The following is a 23496-nucleotide window of genomic DNA, read 5'->3' as shown; positions in this document are numbered from 1 at the left end:
CAGAAGTGGTGGGGGAAGGGAATTCCCAGTGGAAGGAAGAGACCAGGCCAAGGTACGGGACATGGAGCAGACCTGTGATGAGTGATGGAGGGGTATGGTGTGGCAGGAGAGGAGGAGAGAGTGCGTGTGTGTTTCAGGGGAGGGAAAGGAGACAGGAGAGACTGGCTGGGCTGGAGGGGCTCAGATGCCAGTTGAGGAGTTGGGGTTTGAGTCTTATAATCTGGGGTAGTTTCTTCTGACGTCAATGGGTTCCCTGAAGTGTCTGTCTTTCCTGTGTTTATGCTGCTGGGAAGGATGGGTGGAGCTTCTCAGGACTGAGCTAGACAAGATGCTGGGCCAGGCGTTTATAGGATGCTATCATCGGAAGTGGTTTGAAGCAGGGTGGGAGCTGTGGGGCTGGTGGAGTCTGGGAGGGAGAGACCAGTGCCAGACTGGGCTGAGGTCACAGGGGTAGGTAGGTGTGAGCTCAGCCACTCAACTAGAGCACACCTGTCTGGCTTAAAGGGCACTTGCTTGGCAATCCCTGTCACTAATACTCGGGACTTGTTTGTTGGGAATGTCACGAGAGAACATGCTGCTCAACAGGTTGAGGCCCTCAAGCCTGACCTGCTCCCACAGTGTATGAACTGCTCTTCCCAGAAACATGCTGCATGCCAGGTCCAGGTGTCATCCGGGCACGGGGGTGTGCCTGAAGTGTGTGTGCCTGTGCATGCTCCTTTCTGTGTTGGTGTATGAGCATGTGAAGATGTGTTTACAGGGTCTGGATAAAAGCTCTTCTACCACCCTGACCCCGGGCTTGAAGGGTTGAACGTGTGTATCGAGATGGTCACCCCAACCCTGGCTGTTCCCCTGCAACACCAGACATCAGTCTGCCTGCTTTAGTCCCTGAAGTATCTGTCTTTCCTCCATGCTTGGGTTGGCCTGTAAGGTCGCTTGGTTTAATGCAAACTCTAGAGACAGAGCTGTCAGGAGGCAGCAAGAGGTATGTGGCTGCATGTGCTCCTTCTGTGTGGCCATGCGAGTTAGGGTGGTAGGGCTGTGTGCAACGGAAACTATCTCAAGTCAGAAAGAAATTTGTTGGAAGCACATCAGGAGTTCACAAAATTGATGGGGAGATAGGAGATTCGGGAACCAGGGCTCCTTGGATCATCTTATTGGGAGGCCTTCACCAAGCTCCAGACAAATCTTCCCTCTTCTCTTGCTACCCTACTCAAGATTTAAAACACCGGGCAAGCGGATCCTATGCCATGCCTTGATGTATAACTCCACTAAGACCAGGATACGAGGGTGCTATTAGGAGAGGGGATGGACTCTGAACATCAAAACAAATCAGCAAAGAAAGGGGGGAAAAGACAGCCCCCCACACATAAAACAATAAAAAACGAGAACAAACATGGTGTCCATTACAGTGACCTTGGGCAGGCCACTGGTCCTATCTCAGATGCAGTCTCTCCATGGAAAAGGGAAGAGGCTGGACTCGATGTCCTTCAAGGGATTCTTCATTTCCGATGGTCTGTTTCATGACGAGAGGACGAAGCTTCTGTAATTTAGAAAGTGTTAAACATGTTCAGATGACAGAACAGAAATGCCTGTGTTTGTGGAGACTCAGAGCCATCTGTTCTGAGCAGCAGAGAGAAGCAGAGATGAAACATTCTTTTTTTTTTTTTTAGATATATTTTATTGATTTTTTTTTACAGAGAGGATGGGAGAGAGATAGTTAGAAACATCGATGAGAGAGAAACATTGATCAGCTGCCTCCTGCATACCCCCTACTGGGGATGTGCTCGCAATCAAGGTACATGCCCTTGACCGGAATCGAACTTGGGACCTTTTAGTCCACAGGCTGACGCTCTATCCACTGAGCCAAACCGGTTTTGGCCAGAGATGAAACATTCTGAGGAAACTCCTGAGGCAGGCTGGGCTGGGGATGGAGGGCTCTAACAAATCCTAGCTGGGAACACCGGGGCAGGTGCCTTCTCCCACTGTGGAAGGTGACCTGTGGAGAAGGTAATCAAAGGGCGGACAAACACGGCACTTAGAAGCTCATGGAGGGTGAGTCAATCAGGGAGGAAATGCCTTTTCCAAAGGGGCCTGGGAGAGGAATCCGGCTGGTTTTGGAATCGCTTAGAGCAATAGACATGTGATACAAAGCAACACATACTTCTGAGCACCTGCTAAATGTCATTTACTCATTCAATCAACAAACATCCTCTGAACACCTCCTCTGTCCTGGACTGCAGGGATGAATCAGACAGGGTATGGGGCCTGGAGACTCAGAGTCTATTGTGGCGCGGGTGTGTGTGTGGGCGGACAAACACAATCGGCACAATGTGTGGGGTGGGAGGGAAGGATACACAGGTTCCTCAGGTAGCCGGGAGGAGGAAATGATAGTTGCTCAGCTGGTGCAAGAAGGGCTTCCTGGAGGAAACCATGTCTGCGCTGGGTTTCTAAACAACAAGTGGGAGGAGGCAGCTAGGTAGACAGCTTAGGCAGAACAAGACTCAGGAGCCTGGGGAGGGGGACCAGCCCATGTGACGCTCTCCGTGGTACTGAAGCGGCATTGCATTAGTCGGACAAGGGCTTTTGTGTGGATGGGAGAGAAGGGACTATACACAAGTGCCCCAACTCCTGCCACTCCTCTGGGCTCCAGGAAGTGTAACTGTGCATGAGTTGATGGAGCTCAGTTTTCTGTGTGGTGAAGTGTAATTTTGAGAGGTGGGCAGCAGGCTAGAGGTTGGCATGGGTCACAAAGCGTTATGAAAGGTTTTGGAGATCATATTAAGGACCATCGCACATGAAGTTCATTGCCAGGGCCTAGCCCCAGCCCCATGGAGCTCCTAGGTCTGTCTTTATCTTTTAGCCACCTGTCATCCCAGGCCACCCATTGGAACTTCCCCTGTCCGGCCCTGCAGGCTTGAACTCAGCAAGCCAGAAAGAGGCAGCAAGGCAACTTTCAGAATGAAATCTGTTTTTCTAACCCTTCCATCACAGTCATTCATACTCAACATGCCAAAGCATATTTTTAGTCATTTCTCAGAATTTAAAATACACCTCAAGGGTGTCAAAAGCCACCCGTGGCTTGGGGATTAACTGCTCACAAGAGACAGTGGGCCGGGTGTCTGTGTGGGGGATGCCTCATGCTGAGTCACCCGTTTGCCATGTCATGACTCACTGTGGTCAACATCCTCATGAGAAGCACCTGCCTGTGGACTTGGACCTGGAAGAACCGGAGGTAGGAACTGAGCTCCCAGCCTGGGGGCTGGTGTTGGAGTCCTCCATCAGCACCTGACGGAGTAGCCACGTTCCTATAATGGGGTCATTTCTGGGCCCTGGGACCGGTCTGTGAAACTCATGGAATAATTCTGGTTTCTCAGGTTCTGTCTAGTTCTACCATTCTGTCCTCAGCACTTTGTACAGGAATTTAATGTCAATCAAAGTCTCAAACACATGAGTGGTGGTGGTGGTGGTGGGGCGCGGACCTCAGGTCCTCTGAGATGGGTGAGAGTGGTGGTTGTGGACACACAAGCTACCAACCACTCTCCATGGAAGACAGGCCTCCCCCTCCACTGAGCACTCGTTGACTTCCAGATTGTCTGAATCCCATCTCCCTAACAGAGAGAAACGGAGACCCAGGGAGTCTAGGCCAGGGTCCTGCCACTCTCCGGGGCACAGCTGCGCGAGGTCCAAACCTCTTGTCTTCCATTCAGGGGTTTGCCCCTTACCTATTGCACAGCTGGAAGCCTGACGCTTGGGGATGCCACACACTGAGGAGAGGAGGCCCCTTTTTAATGCCGTTTCTGGCGGAGCCCTGGCTCTCGCTGCCAGGGGCTGCCTCTGAGACAGGGGGAGGGTCTCAGTGCACACACAGGAATGGGCCCGGGGGAGGATGGGGACTCCTCTGGTTTCCCTGGGGAGATGGCCTTGTGTGCCTGTTGGAGACCTGGGTTCTGGGCTAAGCCCGCACGGATCACGCTTCCGGGAACTGATTAAATGAGGGCGGGTGAGCAGCTGCTGGAGCAGCCACCCCTCCCCTCCCCCCACTTAACAGAGACCCTCTCTCCAGGTCGTGCACGAGCTGGAGCCTTCAGCTTTCTCTCAGCCCCCGCCAAGGGCCTGGTTTTTGGTAGGCAGTGGAGATGGAGGGCATTGAGTGGGTTCTGGGGGGGAGTCCTGCTCCCCGAACCCTGTCCCTAGCCCCGTAGCTCCCACACACCCGCTCCGCGCCCTCGCCCGCCTCCTTGGTCGTGCGGCTGCAGCGTGACTGCGCCCCCGTCCGGCAGCAGGGGTTCTGCGGAAGAACACCCCCTACTCCCCCCCCCCCCCCCCCCGGGGCAGCACGTGCGGGGCGGGGCTGTGGCCCGGGCCCGGAGCTGATTGGTTGCGGCGCGGTGGGCGGAGCCGGGCAGCAGCTGTCAGAGCCGCGGCGGCGGCGACAGCGCATCGTGCTGAACCGGGGCCGCGCCGCAGCCAGGGCTCCCGGAGCGCAGGAGCCGGGATGGTGCTGCGGCGGCTCCGCGGCGCACACACGCCCTGAGCGGGGCCAAGCCGGGCCGCGCGCCCCCCGCGCCCCCCGCCGCCGCGCTCCCGGCCGGCATGATGTGCCTGGACTGCGCCGCGGCGGCGGCGGGCGGCGCGGAGGACGAGGAGGCGGACGCGGAGCGGCGGCGCCGGCGCCGGGGGGCGCAGCTCGGAGCTGGCGGCGGCGGCGGCGGTTGCTGCGGGGCGCGGACCGCGGGCGCCGCTGGAGCGGCGAGCCCCGACGACGAGGTGCAGACGCTGTCGGGCAGCGTGAGGAGGGCCCCGTCGGGACCTCCCAGCTCCCCCGGCACCCCGAGCTGCGCAGCCGCTGCTGCCAAGGGCCCCGGCGCGCAGCAGCCCAAGCCCGCCAGCTGGGGCCGCAGGCGAGGGGCAGCCGCCGCCATCCTCAGCTTGGGCAACGTGCTCAACTACCTGGACAGGTACACCGTCGTAGGTGAGCTGGTGCCCCATTCAGCCTGAGAACCAGAACTCCCCGCCTCGAGGTTCCCCCGGGGAGCCTGTGGTCCCAGATCCCCTTTATCCACGCCTTACGCGGGGTCCCCAAGGGCCCTCTCTGCTCAGGCTCCCCGATCCAATCCATAAACCGTTCTCCCACCCGGGACCAGAGGTTTTTGTTTGTTTGTTTGTTTTTGTTTTTTTTGGGGGGGGTCCCACCCCTGGTATGGCCCGCGCGTCCTCGCCATCCCTTGACGTCCCACCCGTTGTCCTCTTTCCCAAGAGTCTCCTTTGCGTCTCTCTCTGCCTTTCGCCTCCGCGCCCCCTTCCGCCCCCATTTCAGGTTTTCGGGCCTTTCCTTCCCTTCCCCCTGTCCAGACGGTCCGTAGGTCGGTCTGTAGGTCGGTAGCCCGTCAGTCCCTTCCTCCGCCGCCTCCACTCTCCTGCGTCCTCCGTGCAGCGAGCGCGCGCGCCCCTTGCGGGTGTGCGCCAGGGGGGACCAGTGTGTGCGCGCAGGCAGCGCGGGTGTGTGTGTGTGTGTGTGTGTGTGTGTGTGTGAGCGTGTGAGCGCGTGGCTGACAAAGGCTCCGGGCTGCGGGGAGCAGAGGGCAGGGCGGAGCGGGTCCGTGGCGCCTGGGGACCCAGGATGCGGTTTGCAGCTGGCCCTGGCTGGAGGCCTGAAGACGCCGCCCCCTGCTCCATGGCGCCTGGAGCCCGGGCTAGGGCGCTGGCCACCGGGGCTTAGAGAAGGGTTGCCTCAGCATCTGCAAGGCGGATTAGCCTTGAAGATGGGGTGGCGTTCCGTGGAACAACCGGGTTCCAGTCCAAGATTTAACCTCTCCGGTACCTCCTGTGTGACCTTGGGCCGGTCTCAGCCTGGGTTTGAGTCCGTTGGTGAAGTGCTTGAATCCTGGGCCTCTGCGGACGGAATTCCAGGCTGCGCCCTCCGCTCCCCTCCCCCAATTCTCTGGGGTCTGGAAGCAGGGACTTTCCCCGAGGCTGCCCTCAGGTGGGAATGGTGCAGCCGGGAGAGAAAAGGACCTGGCGTAGGTGGGAGCTCCCTGCGGGAGAGCTGTGGCCGCGTATCTGGCGCGCTGGGCCAGAACCTGCCCACCCAAGCTTAGTAGAATCTGGAGCTACAAAAAAATAAAAGGCAGGGGGAACCGGGGACAGATTGTAAAGAGAACTTGGAGGTGATCTAGAGGAGAGCCCTGCGTAAACCAGCTGCTACCTGGGTTCTCTTCTCTGGGCCTGGGTCTCCTTCTCTGTTGATGGGGGTTTGTGTCCAGTGGGAGGGGAGAACTCTGATCCCTAAGGTGGGGAGAAGTCAGAGGACATGGGGACCCTGGCATCAGTGCAAAATGGACTTCTGTATCCAGGCGGGGGAAACCCAGGCCCCTGTACGAGCCTTGTCCAAGATGGCCCGAGAGTGCCCAGCGAGGATGGCGTTAGAAACCGGGAAAGCCTGCCTAGGAAGAGGCTTCCCACCCTCTCCCAGCGGCCAGTGGATGGGCTGCTTCTGGCAGGCAGCACTTTCAACTTGTTTTTTCCGGCCCCAGACCACCCCCTCTGATCTTAGGGAAGCCAACTCTGCTAGGGGAGGGGAGGTTGAGAGGAGAGGGTAGGATCAGGGAGGTCTGATGTTTATCTGCCCCCATCAGAATATCAGCCGCTAGGAAATTTCTGGTGAATTGGTAAGGGGGGGTGGGGAGCAGTGGCTACGCGGGGCGTGGACAGCAGGGAGGAAGGCCCGGAAAGCCCTGTGCAAACACCCATCTATGGGCTGTGCATCCCTCCCTTTCCCAGCCAGGCCGGAGCCCATGCACCGCCCCGCCTCCAGCACACAACGTACACAGATTTCCTCTCCGGATGAGTCTGGCTCCCTCTCCCGCTCTTTATGGTAGATTTCCCCCACGCTCTCCTGCCCCCAAGGTCAGTTTTTAGGAAGATTTACTGTCTCTATGGCAACTACTGTGGCTTGGGTGGGGCAGGGTGATGAATGGTCATTCCAGGTCTGGGCCCACCTGTTGCTGGCTGGCCCATCTGAGAGAGAGAGAGAGAGAGAGAGAGAGAGAGAGAGAGGGAACGAACGCACGCCAGGGGATGCTGACACTCCACTGCTGGGTCACTTTTGATGTTTCCACTCCCCTGTCCTCCCCTTACCCCCCAGAACTTTACAGTCTGGTCCTGGCTCCCGCCTCAAAAAAGAGTTCCCACTCTCTTTTAATCGATCCTGTGAATTTCTGTCTTCGTGTTATAGGTCAGCTTTGTCCAAAAGCAATATAATGTAGGTCCCATATACCATTTAAACATTTCTGGCAGTCACATTTAAAAAATAGAAAAGAAATAAGTGAAATGAATTAGTCTATTTTATTCAACTCGAGCTACTTCAACATGTAATCAGTGTAAGAGCTATGGGTGAGATCTTTTGCCTTCCTTTTCCCACAGGGTTTTGAAACCCCGTGTGTTTGACGTTTATGGCACGTGCCAGTTCGGGCGAGCTGCATCTCAGGTGCTCACCAGACACTGGGGCCCCTGCAGCGGGCAGGGCAGCTCTAGAGTCCCTGATGCCAGATGGAAGTCCAGCTCTTCAGCGGCCAGCTGTGTGACCTTGGGCGTGTCCCCCCAGGCTCCCAGGTGGTCATTTCCTCCTCCCCACCTCTGGGTCGTGTGGAGCAAACGGAATGTCTCTTAAGCACCTGGGACAAGGCCGGCCTCCGAGGAGAGCGTCCCTGAGGACGCGTGCCTTCTCCCCTTTGCCTCTGAGCAAGCTGTGCCCTGGCCCCCGTGCCCTCCGCCGTTCTGTGAGGAACAGTCTCTTTCAGGACCTCTCCCTCCTCCGCCAGGGCTGCTCTCTGTCCTGGGAACAGCGGCAGGTCTGCCTCTGCCCTGGCATTCCCAGCGCCACCCCGTGATCCAGCTAATTATGGCCTCTCCTCGCCATGGGAACCCCTGAGGGCAGCAGGTGAGGAGGGCCAGGCTCCCGCGCTGGCTCTCTCCTTCCCGAGCTGCTTCAGTGGGATGAAACTGAGGGAACCCAGACACCGACCCTTCCCTCTGCCTCCTTGTGCAGCTGGGATGCTGAGGGCAGTGCAGAGCAGAGCACTCATCCCTCATCGCTCATCGCTCATCTGAGGTCCAGGGCTGAGCAGAGCAGAACCAGAGCCCCAGGTGCGGTGTGCTCCTGGTGGTGGAGGCCTCTGCTCTCTGCTGGCCACACTCTGGGCGGTGACTTTCACTCAGGTTAACAGAGGTTGTTGAAGGGCCCCCCCCCCCCCTCGGCATATGGCTTCTGCTCCTGCTCCCCTGGCCCCTCTCTCCATTCTGAGATCTCACCCATAGCTCTTACACTGATTACATGTTGAGGTAGGTTGGGTAGACTGAGTTGAATAGAATATATTAATTCATTTCACTTATTTCTTTTTTATTTTATTTTTTTTAAATGCGACTGCTAGAAAATGTTAAATGGCATATGGGGCCCACATTCTATTCCTTGTGGCTGCCAGGCGAGGAGAAGGAGGGAGCCGCTCAGGGGAGGGTCCTGGTCCCCTCTCCCCAGCTCTGCTTCCTGGGGCCTGAGCTGCCTCTGCCCCTGGACTCCCGTTCTCCCATCTGTGAAGTGGGAGCCGAGCTGCGGGTGTGGGCTGCAGCCTTCTGTTTCTGGAACCACGAGGGGGCCGGCGCCAGCCCTATTCGTGGTTGGAGACTGACTACGTGAGAGCTGGGATCCTTCCCCAACTTCTCTGGGGCTACCTGTGCCTTCCTAAGTCCTTTCCCTTTGATCCAGCCCACGGATCCACTTAAGCCTGGGTGGGGTGAGGGCTGGTGAGGAGAAGCAGAGCCCTGCCCTGGGGGAGTCCTTTTCTGCCAGAGAAGCTGAGATCGGTATCCGTGGCAACCGCTCACTAACACAAACCCGGAAGAAGATCGGAGCACAGGGACACAGCCAAGAACACAGGCCTGGCACGGGGCCTAGGGGCTCCCCCAAACACCTGAGCCTGTGCCGAGGGGGCTGCCAGGCTGGGGGTCTTGGCTCCTTTTTGTCTGCTTGGTTGTCTGTCCAGAGCTGACAGACGGGGAAATGGAGGCGTAGGGTTTCCTACAGGGTTACCTGGGTGGGAAGCGCCATGTTAAGCCTCACCTCTGTGGCTATCCTTGTGGATAAGGATAGTCCATGCTACCTCCATCCCGTCCTCCCAGGAAGTTTTGTCCCGTTGGGTGGCCCTGCTGTAGCCTCTGACACACCAGCCCGCCCTGAAATCTGCAGGGCAGGTGTCCCGGGCCGCATTCCAGAGCGCCTGTCTGGCAGGTGAACTGAGCGATGGCCTGGAATGCCGGCACCCTGATGACTAACTGCCAGCTGCCCATTTCCTTGATCCTTCTTCCTCCTCTGGCCTTTTGCGGTCGGTTCCATCAGCACCTGGGCTGTGCTGTAGACTTGCTGGAGGAAGTGTCTTTAAATTAAAAAAAAAAAAATTATTTATTGACTTGAGAGAAGAAGGGAGAGATAGAAACTTGGATTTGTTGTTTCACTTACTTATGCATTCGCTGGTTGATTCGTGAGTGGGGATCGAACTGGCAACCTTAGTGTATTGGAAGGATGCTCCAACCAACTGAGCCACCCAGCCACGGCTCAGAGGAAGTGTCCTGGAACTCACTACCTTAGTCAGGGACCCAGGGCCATTGAATGTCCCAGCCTGTGTCTCAGATCCCCATTTTATGAATGGGGCAAGCGGCTGCAGGCTGCAGGTTACAGCTCTGTCTGGGTCAGAGCTGCTCAGCAAGGAGAGCGCCGTGTCACCTCTCCAGACAGGAAGTGGCTTTTGTTTCTGCCCAGGTGTAGGGGTCCTGAAATCCTGAGAGTAGAAAGGGAGTGAGAGGAGGGAGGCAAAGGGGACACTGGTTTGATTTTCTTTGTGTTGTTAAATTACGTTTTTATTGATTTCAGAGAGGGAGGGAGAGGGAGATAGAAACATCAATAAGAGAGAATCATTGATTGGCTGCCCCCTGCAGTGGGCATGTGCCCCTGACCTGGGACCCTTCAGTCTGCAGGATGATGCTCTATCCACTGAGTCAAACTGGCTAGAGCCTGGTTTGGTTTTCAGGCTCCAGGGGCTGGGCTCTCTGTTGGGCTTTGAATGTCTTCCGGGCCGAGCTCCTGGCTTTAGGTGATTTTGCACCTCTCTGGTTTTTTTTTTTTTTTGTTTTGTTTTTTAAAGTATATTTTTATTGATTTCTCAGCGAGGAAGGGAGAAAGAAAGAGAGATAAAAACATCAATGATGAGAGAGAATCAGTGATTGACTACTTCCTACAGGTCCCCTACTGGGGATCAAGCCCACAACCCAGGCATGTGTCCTGACCTGGAATTGAACCGTGATCTTCTGGTTCATAGGTCGATGCTCAGTCACTGAGCCATGCCTGTCGGGCTGCTCCTCTTTTTGTGGTCAGCATCTTGCTCCAAGGGTAGCATGGGCCACTTGGTCACAGGAACACCTACCTGCTGGCCCCTGGCTCTGCCTGCACCTCCCTCCCCCAGGATAACCAGATCTGATCCCCAGTTACTGCAGCAGCCAGCCTCAGTTTCCCTGGTTGGGTCTCTGTGGTGTCGCTTCCCTCCTTCCAAGAAGTCTTCTCTGCCTTAACTGGTTTGGCTCAGTGGATAGAGCGTTGGCCTGTGGACTGAAGGGTCCCAGGTTCGATTCCGGTCAAGGGCATGTACCATGGTTGTGGGCACATCTCTAATAGGGGGTATGCAGGAGGCAGCTGATTGATGTTTCTAACTCTCTATCCCTCTCTCTTCCTCTCTGTAAAAAAAAAAAAAAAATATATATATATATATATATATATATATATATATATATATATATATATATATATAATTTTTTTTTTATTTTTTTTTTAAAGAAGTCTTCCCCAACTTTCTGGGCTGAGCCAGGCACCTAACTTGTGGATTTCAAGTGCACTCTTTCCCATATCCATCACAACACCTACCCCTGTGTAGGGTGGCTGTCTCCCTTGAGGGGCTGAGCTGGCCATCTCTGGTAGTGGGTTTGATACCCGAGGGCCTGGCACAAACTTGGCCCTTGTTGACTGACTTGAATGGCAGCGTTAGGTTGGCACAGACCTGTCTGACCCCAAAGCCCATCCTTCTGAGCTGAAAGGGCCTTGAAAGGTTTGGACGACAGAGATAAGGACCGGGCCCCTGCTCTGGGGCCAGGGTTTCTGTCAAGGTGGCCGGCCCGAGCCTTCGTCCTGACCAGATCACACAGTGATCTGTGGGACCTCACACCCCCCGGAAGGAAATTGGGGAAGTGGTCAGTATGGTCCCTGCCTGCCCAGCTCTTAGCCCCGACAGCGGGGGCCCCTGGCCCCTATACTGGGAAGAACAGCTTCTGTACATCCGGGAGGGCACTGGGGTGGCTATGCTCGGTGTCTCCTGCAGGGAGGGCACTAAAGGCGACAGGCTGGCTTTGGGTACACAGTGAGACTGTCTGCTCTGGGCCTGGCCCTCTCGGGTAACTAGCTGGGAAGCTGGTGAAAGGAGCCCTAGAGCAGTGATCTGCAAACCGCAGCTCGCGAGCCACATGCAGCTTTTTGGCCTCTTGAGTGATCTAACGCCACTTCTTCAAAAATAAACTCTCCCAGGCCGAAAACCTGCACATGGGCCACAAAGTTTCAGTCTCACTGTGTGCGCGCGCCCACACGTGGTATTTTGTGGAAGAGCCACACTCAAGGGGCCAAAGAGCTGCATGTGGTTCGCGAGCCGCAGATTGCCGAACACTGCCCTAGAGGAGACGTAGCAGAAGTCAGCAGGAACAATGCTCTCCCTGGAGCTTGGAGGGAGGACTGGGGCCCGGCTTCTCCCTCCCCTTGGTCCTCTGCCATCATGGAGGCCTTGCTGGGGTCTTCCCGCCAAACCTGGTAGCTCATGGAGGTCTTTGTGGTCCCTCACCTGTCAAGCATGGATTTCCAGTGGGGGTCCCAGGAGGCAAGGGGCATGATCGGCCTTAGGAAACTGTGAAGGGCTGTGCCTGGGGAGGGGTGGTGCTACTTGGTCACACGCTGTTTCTCGCACCCACGTGAGGGCTGTGGATGTGGATGTTCTGGGGGGCTGGTTGCGCCCCCTTTTCTGGGTTTTGTTGGGAGAACACAGGCTACGTCTGGAACTTGGAGGCCAGCTCAGCCTTGCTCCCGCCTGTTTCTTTGGCCTTTGGCCCATTCACCTCTGAATCTCAACTTTCCACCCGAGAAGTGGGAGCAGAAATCGCGGGTGGAAAGTTGAAGCAGCACCCCAGGAAAGCTGGGAGTCTGTGGCTGGAGCTGCGCCGTTCTGCGGTTTCTTATCTCTCTCCCCACACCTCCCCTTATCCTATGTCTGTGGCCACACTGGCCACGCCCTCTGAGGATCCTGATGAGGGTGTGGCCGCCTTGTCCTCTGTCCAGTGGTCTGGGGGGCCTCTGAGGCAGGACAGGGCCAGGGAGGAGGAGCTGGGGAAGGAGTGGCTGTGCAAAGCCCCCAAATTGCTAAGGCCGCGCCTGGTTCCAGGAAAGCTGGCCCCAAATGATAGACTAGAACCACAGGACGGAGGCCGGGCTGCCTGCCCCCGCCCACCCTTGGCACGGAGACTTGGTGGGAGAAGGGAGGGCTCTCTGAGCTCTGGGGGTGGGTCCTCTCCAGGGCTGGCAGGCAGGGCTCTTGGTAGGGAGGGTGCTATGGTCTCCAGCTGGAGTGCTCCTTAGGGGGACAAGCTTGCAGTCTAGATCCTCTAGGGAGGAGGTAGGGCCTCTCTGAGGGGCGCTGGGGCCTCATACCCAGGGTCCCTGCAGAAATGGCCACTAAGCTATCCTGACATTAATGCCCCAGGATTGTAGGGCAACATGCGGGCAGGAGGGCCAGCATATGTAGAACAAGTGCGATTGAGGTGTAGGATGAACCTGGCAGGGATGTAGGGCCACCCTGGGTCTCTCTCATCCTGAGGCTCCCAGGAGGGCCCAGAAGCTCCTGGCAGTCAGTAAGCTTGTCCCTGGTGGGAGCTCTGGGTGGTAGAAGTGTGTGTGCTGGAGAGCCTGGGGCCCCTATCAGGGACTGCCTCCCTTGGCCAGTCCCTTAGGGTAAACGTGTGTGTGTGTGTGTGTGTGTGTGTGTGTGTGTGTGTGTGTATGTGTGCATGTGTGTGTGTTGTCAGCCTGGCCAGGCTGTGGTTTCCCAGCCTTAGCCATCCAGAGCCAGGTCAGCAGAGCCAGGCCCTCAGGCCCTGTAATTACTGGGGTGGGAGCTGTGGCCGTGTTCAAGCAGAGTAAGCCAGCTCTGAGGCCTCCACAGGGGGACCAGGGTCCCTCCTAGGGGGACCAATCAATGGCAGGCCTGACCCATCCCTTCAAATCCCTAGGCCCTGTCTCTCTAGGCATCTGCCGCCATTTTGGAGAAAAGATCACTGAGGTGGGAGCTCCCATTGTTCTCTGTCACGACTAGGGCTCCTGCCCCATGAGCTAATGACCTGTGATAACATTTATTGACCACCTACTATGTGCCAGGCACGGTTCCACGCACTTCACATGGGCCAACCCATTCAAACCTCACAACGACCATAGAAAGCAGATCTTCAAACTAAGCCTTGTGACAGAAGATGAAACCGGCACAGAGAGGCTAAGAAACTTGCTCGGGCCACACAGCAGAGAAGGTTGAGAAGCCAGGATTTGAACCCAGGTGGTCTGGCTCTAAAGCCCAGGCTCTTGGGCATTCAGCTAAGGTGCCTGCTGCTCTGAGAGAGGCAGAGTGCCTGTGGGGTGGGGATGACTGTGCGTGGGAAGGGAGCTTGAGTGGCCTGCCCTGGCTGACTAGGCAAGAAGAGACCTCAGGATCACAATGTCCCTACCGTGCATCCGAGGCTGGTCTGACCTGGCTCCTGAGGTCATTGTGGGTTTCCTTGTGCACCTTGGCCTTTCGGTGGACTCTGTGATGTCTGCGACTTGGGTCTGGACCTGGTTCCTCTGGTGGCTACTGAAGGACCAGCAGTGATGGGGATCACCGAGGGTATCCGTGACCAGCCAACTGGGTGAGTCAGGCCAGATTCCAGCCAGCTCTGGGGGTGCCCTCGAGGTTACAGGTTCCTCTTCAACAGGAGCCAGAGAGAGAGAGAGAGAGAGAGTGTGGGGGTGGGTGGGGGGGAGGTGAGGTGGGAGGGTGTCCTGGCAGAAGTGATCTCAGATCAGGCTCTGGATCAGGTGGATCTGAACAAGTGGACTTGGACACTCCAGGAGGAGGGCATGGCTGCAGTCAAGTCCTGGAGGCTACATACCGGCTGTTATGTGCGGGTCCTGGTGGCCTCAGATCAGCCAGGCCCGTGGTTTCCAAACACCCGGGCTGCGTGGTAATAGGCCTCTGCTCCTCGCCTCTAGACAGGGTGATTGTACGGCGTGGGTCACGGAGGCCCCAGATGCCAGCAGAAATCTGCCCTTCAGTTGGGTGGCAATTGGGAGCCACTCCACATTATTGGACAGCCGCACCAATGAGCTAATACTGGTAGCCCTCTTGGAACCGTGCCTGGCACATAGTAAGCACCAAACACGTGAAAGCCCAGATTACTGTTGCTGTTGGTAGTGATTATACTGAGCCAGGGGCCTGGGCCGGGGGACTTGGAAGAACACGTGGTTTGCTGAGCTCTTCCCAGAGGTGACAAGCCCTGGGTCATGGCATTTGCTCCTTGAGTCCAGACACTGTCTGTGTCTCTGAACCCCGCCCAGGACTTAGCATAGGGCTGTCGAACTCAATCAGAGAAGGGGCCAAAATCTAAAATCCAGCCTAAATCACGGGCCGAATGGTTTACTGAACAGTCATAAACTGTCATTGTGATGGAAACGCAGCGGAGTGCAGTGATGACAGCGTGGTACGGGCCACATTGCAAGGCCTGGCGGGACGGATTTGGCCCGCGGGCCTTGTGTTTGACACATGTGACTTAGCAGATCAGTAAGTGCTTGTGCGGTCAGGCTGCGGGAGGGATGCTAGATGGGCCAAGAGAGGAAGCTGGGAGCCTGGAGAGGAGGCCACGTGGGGAAGGAGAGAATCGTTGGGCTCATTCATGGGCCTGTGGGAGGCAAGGCGGTATCATGGCTTACTCCCAGGTGTCTGGCCCTGGTGCCACTCAGGGAATGGGGACCAAAGGGGTGGAGCCCAGGTGGCTGGGACACTGAGGGGTGAGAGGGGCTGTGGGACTGAGCCACCAGGAGGATGATGGAGGTGAGGAGGGGTGAGGACATTAGCTGTAAAGGGGCAGAGAGAAGAAGCAGTTGCCAGAGGGGGCAGGACAGGATTGCTTTCGCCACCAGGATGAGAGAGATGTGAGCGCTTTCTTAGGCTGATGTGCAGGAGACAGAGGTGAGGGAGGTGCTGAAAATCCAAGCTCAAGCCAGGGGCGGGCGCCCAGGGTGAGATATCCCTGAGAGGCAGGAAGGACAGGTGGTCTAGAGGGGACAGTTGACCTTAGATAAGAGGCAAGACCCTCGGGGCTCGGAGAGTGTAGCTGGGGTCAGTGAAGAGAAGATTCAGATGCTCCTGCTGTCCCAGAATGTTTTCTTGCCTCAGGGAAGAGGACCCTGTGGGCAGAGGGCGATTCTGGTTGTGGATTTGGGGTGACTGCCTGGAGGCGCCTGGATGGGGACCTGTGGCCGTGGGCTGGGTGGGGTGGGGACTCCACCGTGCACGCCCCTGGCGGGTAGGGATGGTGGAGTGGGCTTGGCCTGAGCTGTAGGAGGCTTCTCCTGGGCGTGAGGCCCATCCTGTGACCCACCAAACCTCAGCCTCCAGGAAAGAGGCTAAAAATAAGGCTGTGGTGAAGAAGGGAGGGGGTGTGGGCCCAGGCCAGGCTGGAGCCCAGAGGAAAATCTGAGACGATCGGCCGGGCTGCTGTGACACACGCTTCCCGTGCCAGCGGCCGGTGGGCTCTCCTCTGTGGCCGTGGCTCCTTCCAGCCTGAGAGGAAAACAACCCAGAGAGGCTCAGGCAGGGCCTGCAGGAGGCCCTGCTCCTGGGGAGGTTCCCTCGGGCCTTCTGCCTACATCTCAGGCCTTGCACCTATACTGGGGTGCCGGGGGGGGGGGGGCGCGAGGGGAGAGTACTGGGTGGGGGCATCCAAAGCTTCCTGTATCTTGGGGTCTAAACTGCCTGGGACCTCCCTGGGACCCTGGGTGCCATCTGGATGTGCAGAAATGTTCCTCCTCCTTCCCAGGAGCTCCGTGCAGGCGAGGAGGCCAGGGAAGCTTCCTGGAGGCAGAGGCAAGCGTTGGGCCATGAAGTCATGGGAGGGAGGCTATGTCTGGTCAGGTGGCTAGAATGTGCCTTGGGAGGAAGCAAGAGTGTTTTCCTTCCTTCTCCTTCCTTCTCCTTCCTCCCTCCCTCCCTCCCTCTCTCCCTTTTTAATGTATTTTTATTGATTTCAGAGAGGAGGGGAGAGGGATAGAGAGATAGAAAAATCAATGTTGAGAGAGAATTATTGATTGGCTGTCTCCTGCACGCCCCCAACTGGGGACCAAGCCTGCAACCCAGGGACCCTTGACCGGACTCGAACCCGGGACCCTTCAGTCCGTAGGCTGGGGCTCTATCCATTGAGCCAAACCAGCCAGGGCTAGAGTGTTTTTATTTGTTGGGCACACAGGCTGTCTTCATGATGCCGATGTTGATAGGAACTTCTTCCCAGGAAGTGGCCAGTAGTTATTGTAGATCCATGCTCTTCATTCGGCTGTGGTTGGGGACCCACTGCTCAGGGTCCCAGGGGGAGTGTTACCCGCCTACCCCTTCCCAACTCCGCCCATCCTTACCCAGCACATAAACAGCCCCTGTTCTGGGCTCTGGAGATGACTTTCTGGCTCCAGTGCTCCAGGGGCTCCTGGCCTAGTGGGGGAGGGGCAGGCACACGCATTTGTCCTCTCCACATTATTTCATTTCAAATGCTGACATCATTTTCATCATCATTATCATCATCATCATCTTGAAGAGCCTGGGAACCCCTGAAGGCAGGGTCTGGTCCCTTCTTCTGTCCCCTGCATGGGGTGCTCACAGGCAGGCCCCGTCTCCTCCCCCTGGCCCCCCTGCCCCTCCCCAGGGCAGGTGCGGTGGTCAGCCGGGCTCTGGCCTGGCCTCCTGGTGTTCTGGCTGTGTCATGGTGGGCTGACTGTGTGCTGGGCCCTGGCCCGGGGGGCAAAAGCAAACCATACGGAAGCAGTGTGGCAGAAGCACAAGCTTTGATTACGGTAACAGATGTGTTTCAGATCTCACCTCTGACACCTTAAGTGCTCTGTGACAAGTTACTTCACTTCTCAGAGCCTGTTTCCGCATATGTCAAGTGGGGTTAATAAATGTAGGTCCTAGCAGAGGCAGTGAGCAGATGATGATCGTAGACACCTGCACAGGTAGGAACACCACCTGGAGAGCCTCACACGGTGCCTGGAACTTAGTGGGAACCAGTAACGGATGGCTCTTAGCTCCCGGCTACAGTGGGTCCAAGGAGCTCCTCTCCATGTCCCTGTGTATCTTCCCTGTAGGACTAACTAATCCTAGTGTGACAAGTGCTGAAACAAGGATGGACAAGGGGCAACTAACTTACTGAGGTTGGTGGGAGGGGCAGAAATCAGGGAAGACTTCCCAGAAGAGGAAGCACCTGAACTAGTCTCAAAGGAGTGGCAGGAATTTGCAGAGTCAACAAAGTGGTGCCAGGGTAGAAGAGGAAGCGTGGGTAATTGTGGGGCCGGGAGTAGTCTGGGGTGGCTGGAGTCTGGGGTGGCGGGGTGGTTTCCTGAGCTGGGAGGTAGGGGGGGTTGATGAGGCTGACCCTGCAGCTGGGGGCCTGCTGAAGGGCCGGCGTCCCCCCGAAGCACTGGGGAGTCTCAGCGGACAGTCACTGTGCAGGAGAGGGATGTGATCAGCCCCACACGCCAGGAGGGGACACGTCCTGGCTCAGGAGTGGGAGTGGATGTGGGGTGGGAGGGGAGTGTGGGTGGTTCCCCAAGGTCAGGCCCGCCAGGGCCACCCACAGGCCCCGATGGAACTCTGGGCCTCTGAGGCCAGCTCAGGGCACCTTGGAGGTCCACTCGGTGGCTCTGCATTCCACAGGCCAGGATGGGCCCTGGGCTCCTGCCTTCAAGGCAAGGCCACAGCCCGGCTTGGTTATTAAGTCATTACCGAGCCTCACACAGCCTCTTCATTACGGGTAATTATGGTAAATCCACTGTGGCATTAACAAAGCGGAGGCCAGCTTCTCTCGGCTGTCAGGCTGCAGCTGGGGGGACCCCCACCCCAGGAAACTGCCCAGCACCCCAGCCCTGGGCCTTGGGAGAGGCAGTGAGACAGTCTTCCCACTTACACCCCCAGCCATCAGGTGGGACCCTCACACAACGCTTGGAATCCCACTTTCACGTGGTATGACTTTGACCTTGTGGCTTCACTTCCGGTGCCTCAGTGTCTTCGCCTGTCCAGTGGGATAATAGGACCATAATAGGGTTGCAGGAGGATTAAACTAGCAAAGCACTTAATGCTCAATAATTTGAACCATCTTCATTTCAAATGCTGACATCATTTTCATCCTCATTATCATCATCATGAAGAGCCTGGGAACCCCTGAAGGCAGGGTCTGGTCCCTTCTTCTGTCCCCTGCATGGGGAGCTCACAGGCAGGCCCCGCCTCCTCCTCCTGGCCCCCTGCCCCCTCCAGGGCAGGTGTGATGGTCAGCCGGGCTCTGGCCTGGCCTCCTGGTGTTCTAGAGATAAGCCAGGGGGGAGGGAGGCTGGGCTGGGGCCCTGGGTCCTCAGGGCTGGGGTTGTGCTTACTCACGGCCCTGGGTGAGTGCAGAGGGGAGAGGGCCCAGGAGCTTGCTGGCCCTCAGCTTTGGCCCTGTCTCTTCACAGCTGGGGGTAGTTTCTGGTTGTTCTGGTTCCCCTCCCCCCCCCTCCCCCCCTGCCCTGACAGGCAATGCGCTAATGGGAGAGCAGAGGCGGCTGGGACTTGGGAAAAGGAATCTCCTTCCCCCAGAAAAGCAAGTTCGGAGCCCCACCTGCTTCCCTCTGCCTCGAAACGTTGGGGGTCCTGGCTACGCTCCTGAGGACACCTGGGTGGATGTGTGTGCTCACGTGCGTGTGTTTGCGTGCATGTGCTCACGTGCAGGTGAGCAGGTGTGCGCGTTGCGCCTCAGCCCTCTCCCAGCCGGAGCTTCCCCTGCAGTTTCAGCGGCTGCCCCGCTGCTCTCTGGGCCGAGGGGCCATGTCTGCTCCTCGCTGGGGCTGGGGCTGGGGCTGGGCCACAGGCGGGCAGGTAGGAAGCTCAGCTGAGTAACCACGGAGGAGTCGGGCCTGCCAGTGCCTTGGACCCCCAGTGGCGGAGGGAGGGAGGGGGTGAGATCCTCTCCCAGGGTGAGCACAGGAGGCCCAGGGGTGGGGGTGAGGGGCAGGATGGAAGCTTGGCCCCCAAGGTCCCCAGTGGCTAAGCTGGGCAGGGTGGGTGGAGCTGTGGGGCTGGGGCCAGGCTGGCCCTGTAAGGTGGAAAGAGGGCTGGTGTGGGCTGGGGTAGCCCCGGCCAGGAGGAAATGGGGGTACCAGGCATCAGGCGTCACCGGTAAACACTGTCTGTCTTCCCTGCCAGGCGTCCTCCTGGACATCCAGCAGCACTTCGGGGTCAAGGACCGAGGAGCCGGACTGCTGCAGTCAGGTGAGGCCACCCCCCTGCCCGGGCCTGCCCTCCTTCCTGGGGGCCATTCTCCGCTGGGGCTCTGCTTTGTGTACAGATCCCACTGTGGCCGCTCACAAAGGGCCCCCTTCTCCAGCCTCTGCTTCTCTTCCGGCAAAAGAAACCAAGCCGCCACCGCCCGGCCCTGAGAGGCCCAGGGAGGCTGAGGGCCCGGGGCCCAGGCTGGCTCCCGGGGCCTCAGGGGACCCGGGGCTCCAGGTTTCATCCGGAGGCTTGAAAGGGGCTCCTTCGGTCAGTAAGCTGGGCGCTGTCCACAGGGCCCGGGCAGCCCTGTTTCCATATCCCCCCACACCCCCAATCCCTTCCATTGCCATCAGCCTGGGAGTTATCGCTTAGATGTCAATCAGGAGCCCCCTGGTCAGCCCAAGCCCTTCCCAGACCGGAGCCGCGGTCCAGGCCTGAGGTTCTTGGCCCCGGCTCCCTTGAGGCCCCGGACCTGCTGACTTTGGGTGAGGCAGGGCTCGAGCCCCTGGGCCAGGGCAGGGTGGCAGGTCATTAAGTGACGACCCCTGCCTGTTGGCCCCTCCTTCTAGGGTTCATCTCCCTTGTCCCTGCCCTGCCCATTGCCCACTGCACAGCCCGGGTGGGTCTGAGCTCCTGGCGCCCTGGACCTCTCCCTGGCTGCGGCCATGTTGGCTGTGTTCTCACAGGCCCCCAGACCTGGGCCGAGGCTCAGGGCCAGCACTGCATCCCAGCCTTGCTGTGTGGGGGGCCTGACCCCCTTGCCTCTGGTGGCCCAGGGCCCAGGAGTCTGCCTGACGATGAGGCCCAGTCAGATGTATGGGAGGGAGTCCATAGTCTGCATTCCAGGCTGTGAACCCCCACCCCTGTCTGGGCTCTCCGGGGTGTGTGTGTGTGTGTGTGTGTGTGTGTGTGTGTGGAGTGAGCTGGCTTTGTCCGGGAACCTGCCTGACCTGTCTAGGTGGCATTCCAGTCGAACAATGAGTTCATACAGCCTGGCTACCGGCTGGGGTCTTTGGGGCTCAGAGAGAGGGGGCTGTGATAGCTCCGGGCTCCTCCCTACGATGTAACATAGTGACGAGGGGCAAGGCTGTGTGGTCCAGCACCTCCTAAGGTCCCTGCCATTGCAGACGTCACCTCCACCCAGGATGTGAGCCCAAACCCATCCCCTGGGCCTGGCTGGGTGTCCCTGGCTGGGCCAGAGTAAGTCAGCGTGCGCTGGGGTCTGGGACCCTCCAGCCTGGGCTCTGCACTTAGAGAGTTCAAGCCAGATGAGCATGGGAGAGAGCAGGCTGCTGAGCTGGGGAGGAAAGGGCAGCAGAGCCCAGCCACCAGAACCCCCTCTGTGGCCCCTGAGTCACTGGGAACTGCTGAGCTTCCTCCCCGCCTGGCCTTGGCCTTGCTGAGTGACACAGAACCAGGCTCTGCCCGTCTCTCCACTCAGCCCCACTAGTGAGGTCAGGCCAGGGCAGCCACCCAGCGGGCGGGCGGGCGGGCTGTGAGGGTTGTAGCGCTGCCACAGTGATGTCCCAGGCTGCCTTCTTGGCTAAGAGAGGAGTCGTGGTTGTCCCTGCGATCCCTGGAGACCTGGCCGGAGATGGACAAATATCCCATAGGCATCCTCTCGTTTGATTATTCCTCCTACAAGCTTCACTTTCTAGATGCAGGGACAGAGGCTAAGAGAGGGGCAGTGACTTGCTTCAGGTCTCATGCTGAGACAGTAGCAGGCCTGGAGCTGGAACTCTGCATAGACAGTCCTCTTGGCTTGGGGAGGGAGCACAGAGGGCCACTGGGTTGGTGAGTCTTGTCCCAGGTGTCTGAGAGTCTGGCTCTCAGTGTTTGGGGTGGGAGAGGGGAGAAAAGGGGGGAGGCTGGGAGCCATGATGAGAGTCTCAGCACTCTCAGAGACCCCTTAGTCTTACGCCCCGACCCTCACCCTAACACCTACCCCTAGCACACCTGGGACGGTTCCCAGAGTGTCCTCACCCCGTTGGCCATTGGAGCCAAGAAGCCAGGTGAGCTAGACCAGGATGTGGCCCAGTGGGCACCCAGGCACACTACCTAATTGCCTGGGCCGCAGGCACCTGTCTCTTCCCCAAGCCCTGATAAGGTCGGAGACAGGTGGAGGGCGCCAGCCAGGTGTTGGTGCTTGCCCGGATCAAAGGGCCAGGGATGAGAGCCGGTTGTCTGCTTGTTTCTGGGCACCAGGGTCTGCTGGGCCAGGAGACAGGCTGGGATGTGGCTAGGGTGAGGCCAGGGCCTGCCCCTACGATTTCCGGTTGGGACCAGGGCGTGAACAGGGCTTGGGAAAAGCCCGCTTTCTGTAGCCCCCTTGCAGATTGCTGCTCGCTCAGAGCTGACCTCGAGTCTCCAGAAACCTAGCTCTTGGCTCCTCCTATTTGGGAAATCAGGGCCTCCTTAACCTGAACCCGAAGAGGCAGCTGCATGGCAGGCCCTGAGCTGGGGGCCTGTTCTCAGGGAGTCTACTCCGCTGATGGGAACAGCAAACATCCAGTCTCCACCCAGGCCTGGGGCCAGGAGGGCCCAGCTCTGCCTGGAGGCAGGTGGAGAAGTTTCCCAGAGGAAGGCATGTGAGGGAGGCTTTGAAGGATGAGTTAGAATTTATTCAGGGGAAAGACCGTCGACTCAGTCTGTCAGCTTTCGTGGATGTGAGAAGCTTTCCATTCCCCTCCACGCTGGATGGAAGATGCCAGGAAACGTCTAAATTACACGCGGAGCTTGAAAGCTAAAGCTAGCAGGAAAGTTTCAGGGGCAAAGAATTCAACTCAAACACAGGAGTGGAGCTGCTATTAAAGCCAAATGCTGCAGAGTGTTTTGGGACAGTGTGTCTTAGAAGCTTCTTGCAGTATTTGTAATGTAAACATTTAAAAATACATTTTTATTTATTTTAGAGAGAGGAAGAGAGAGAGCGAGAGCGAGAGCGAGAGCGAGAGAGAGAGAGAGAGAGAGAGAGAGAGAGAGAGAAAGACAGAAACATCAATGCCAGAGAAATATTGATCAGCTGCCTCTTGCAGGCCCCAGACTGGGGAGCCAAGCTCACAACCTGGGCATGTGCCCCGACAGGAATCGAACCATGACCTTCTGGTTCATGGGATGACACTCAGCCAACTGAGCCATACAAGCTGAGCTAATGTAAACAATTCTTATGAGAAAAATGTAAATATACACACAGTGTAGAGAGAATGGCACAAGGACCCTCCGTATAGCCATCATCCAGACTCATCAGGTGTCTCCAGGCTCCGGGGATACTTTGTTCTGAGGGGCGGGCAGTGCAGACGTGACTTCTCGTGTCACTGGGTAGCTTGGTTTCCACTCAGAGCCAGGCAGCTCCCTGATGCCAATCTGTACCCCCAGGCTGGCAGGCAGTGTTCCCATCTGTGGGAGACATTGCCTTCCTGGTTCCGGCTTTAGGCAGAGCCTCGCCAGCCCCTGCTCTGTGCAGCTCTGAGACTTGCCCTGCCTTTCCCGTGTGGGCCCAATGTTTCCAAGAACCCAGCAGAGGCCAGTGCAAAGCTGCTCTTGCTGGCACACAGGGGTCCATTCCCTCTGAGGACACACTCAAATGTGAAGTGGGTAGAGCACACAAGGACACCCACCTTGGAGGGAGGGAGTCAGCTGGCCCAGACAATGGGAAAACCAGCTCCCGGAAAACCGCAGAACTCCTGGAGGGACCTGAACAGCAGGCAGACTCAGCGTGCAGAGCTCTGCAGGAAAGCATCCAATGTATAAGACAGGAACAGCACCTGATTTCCAAAGAACAGGGACATTTTGAAAAGACCTACATTTTAAATCCTACTGGTGAAAAATC

At 57.7% G+C, this 23496-nt stretch overlaps 1 protein-coding gene across 7 annotated transcripts in view; it reads left to right on the top strand.

The window, feature by feature from the left end:
- Window positions 1–4399: 4399 nt before the first annotated feature.
- SPNS2 (sphingolipid transporter 2) overlaps window positions 4400–23496 on the top strand; it is a 39119-nt gene continuing 20022 nt past the window's right edge. For 2 of the 7 annotated variants that reach the window (XR_004990451.2, XR_004990450.2), the window contains exons 1-2: window positions 4425–4972; window positions 19602–19667. Coding sequence is in view for 5 of the 7 variants with exons in the window: in XM_036452343.2 (XP_036308236.1) it covers window positions 4594–4972; window positions 19602–19667 (445 nt within the window). In the remaining 2 variants the exon portion in view is untranslated. Of the gene's footprint in view, window positions 4973–19601; window positions 19668–23496 lie in introns of all 7 variants that reach the window. The other 5 variants (XM_036452343.2, XM_036452348.2, XM_045586664.1 and 2 more) reach the window with 5 other exon arrangements.

The sequence above is a fragment of the Pipistrellus kuhlii genome, unplaced genomic scaffold (assembly GCF_014108245.1).
Source record: "Pipistrellus kuhlii isolate mPipKuh1 unplaced genomic scaffold, mPipKuh1.p scaffold_m20_p_23, whole genome shotgun sequence".
Classification (NCBI taxonomy): Eukaryota; Metazoa; Chordata; class Mammalia; order Chiroptera; family Vespertilionidae; genus Pipistrellus; species Pipistrellus kuhlii.
Note: the sequence above shows the minus strand (reverse complement) of the source record. Positions and strands in the feature narration are given on the sequence as shown.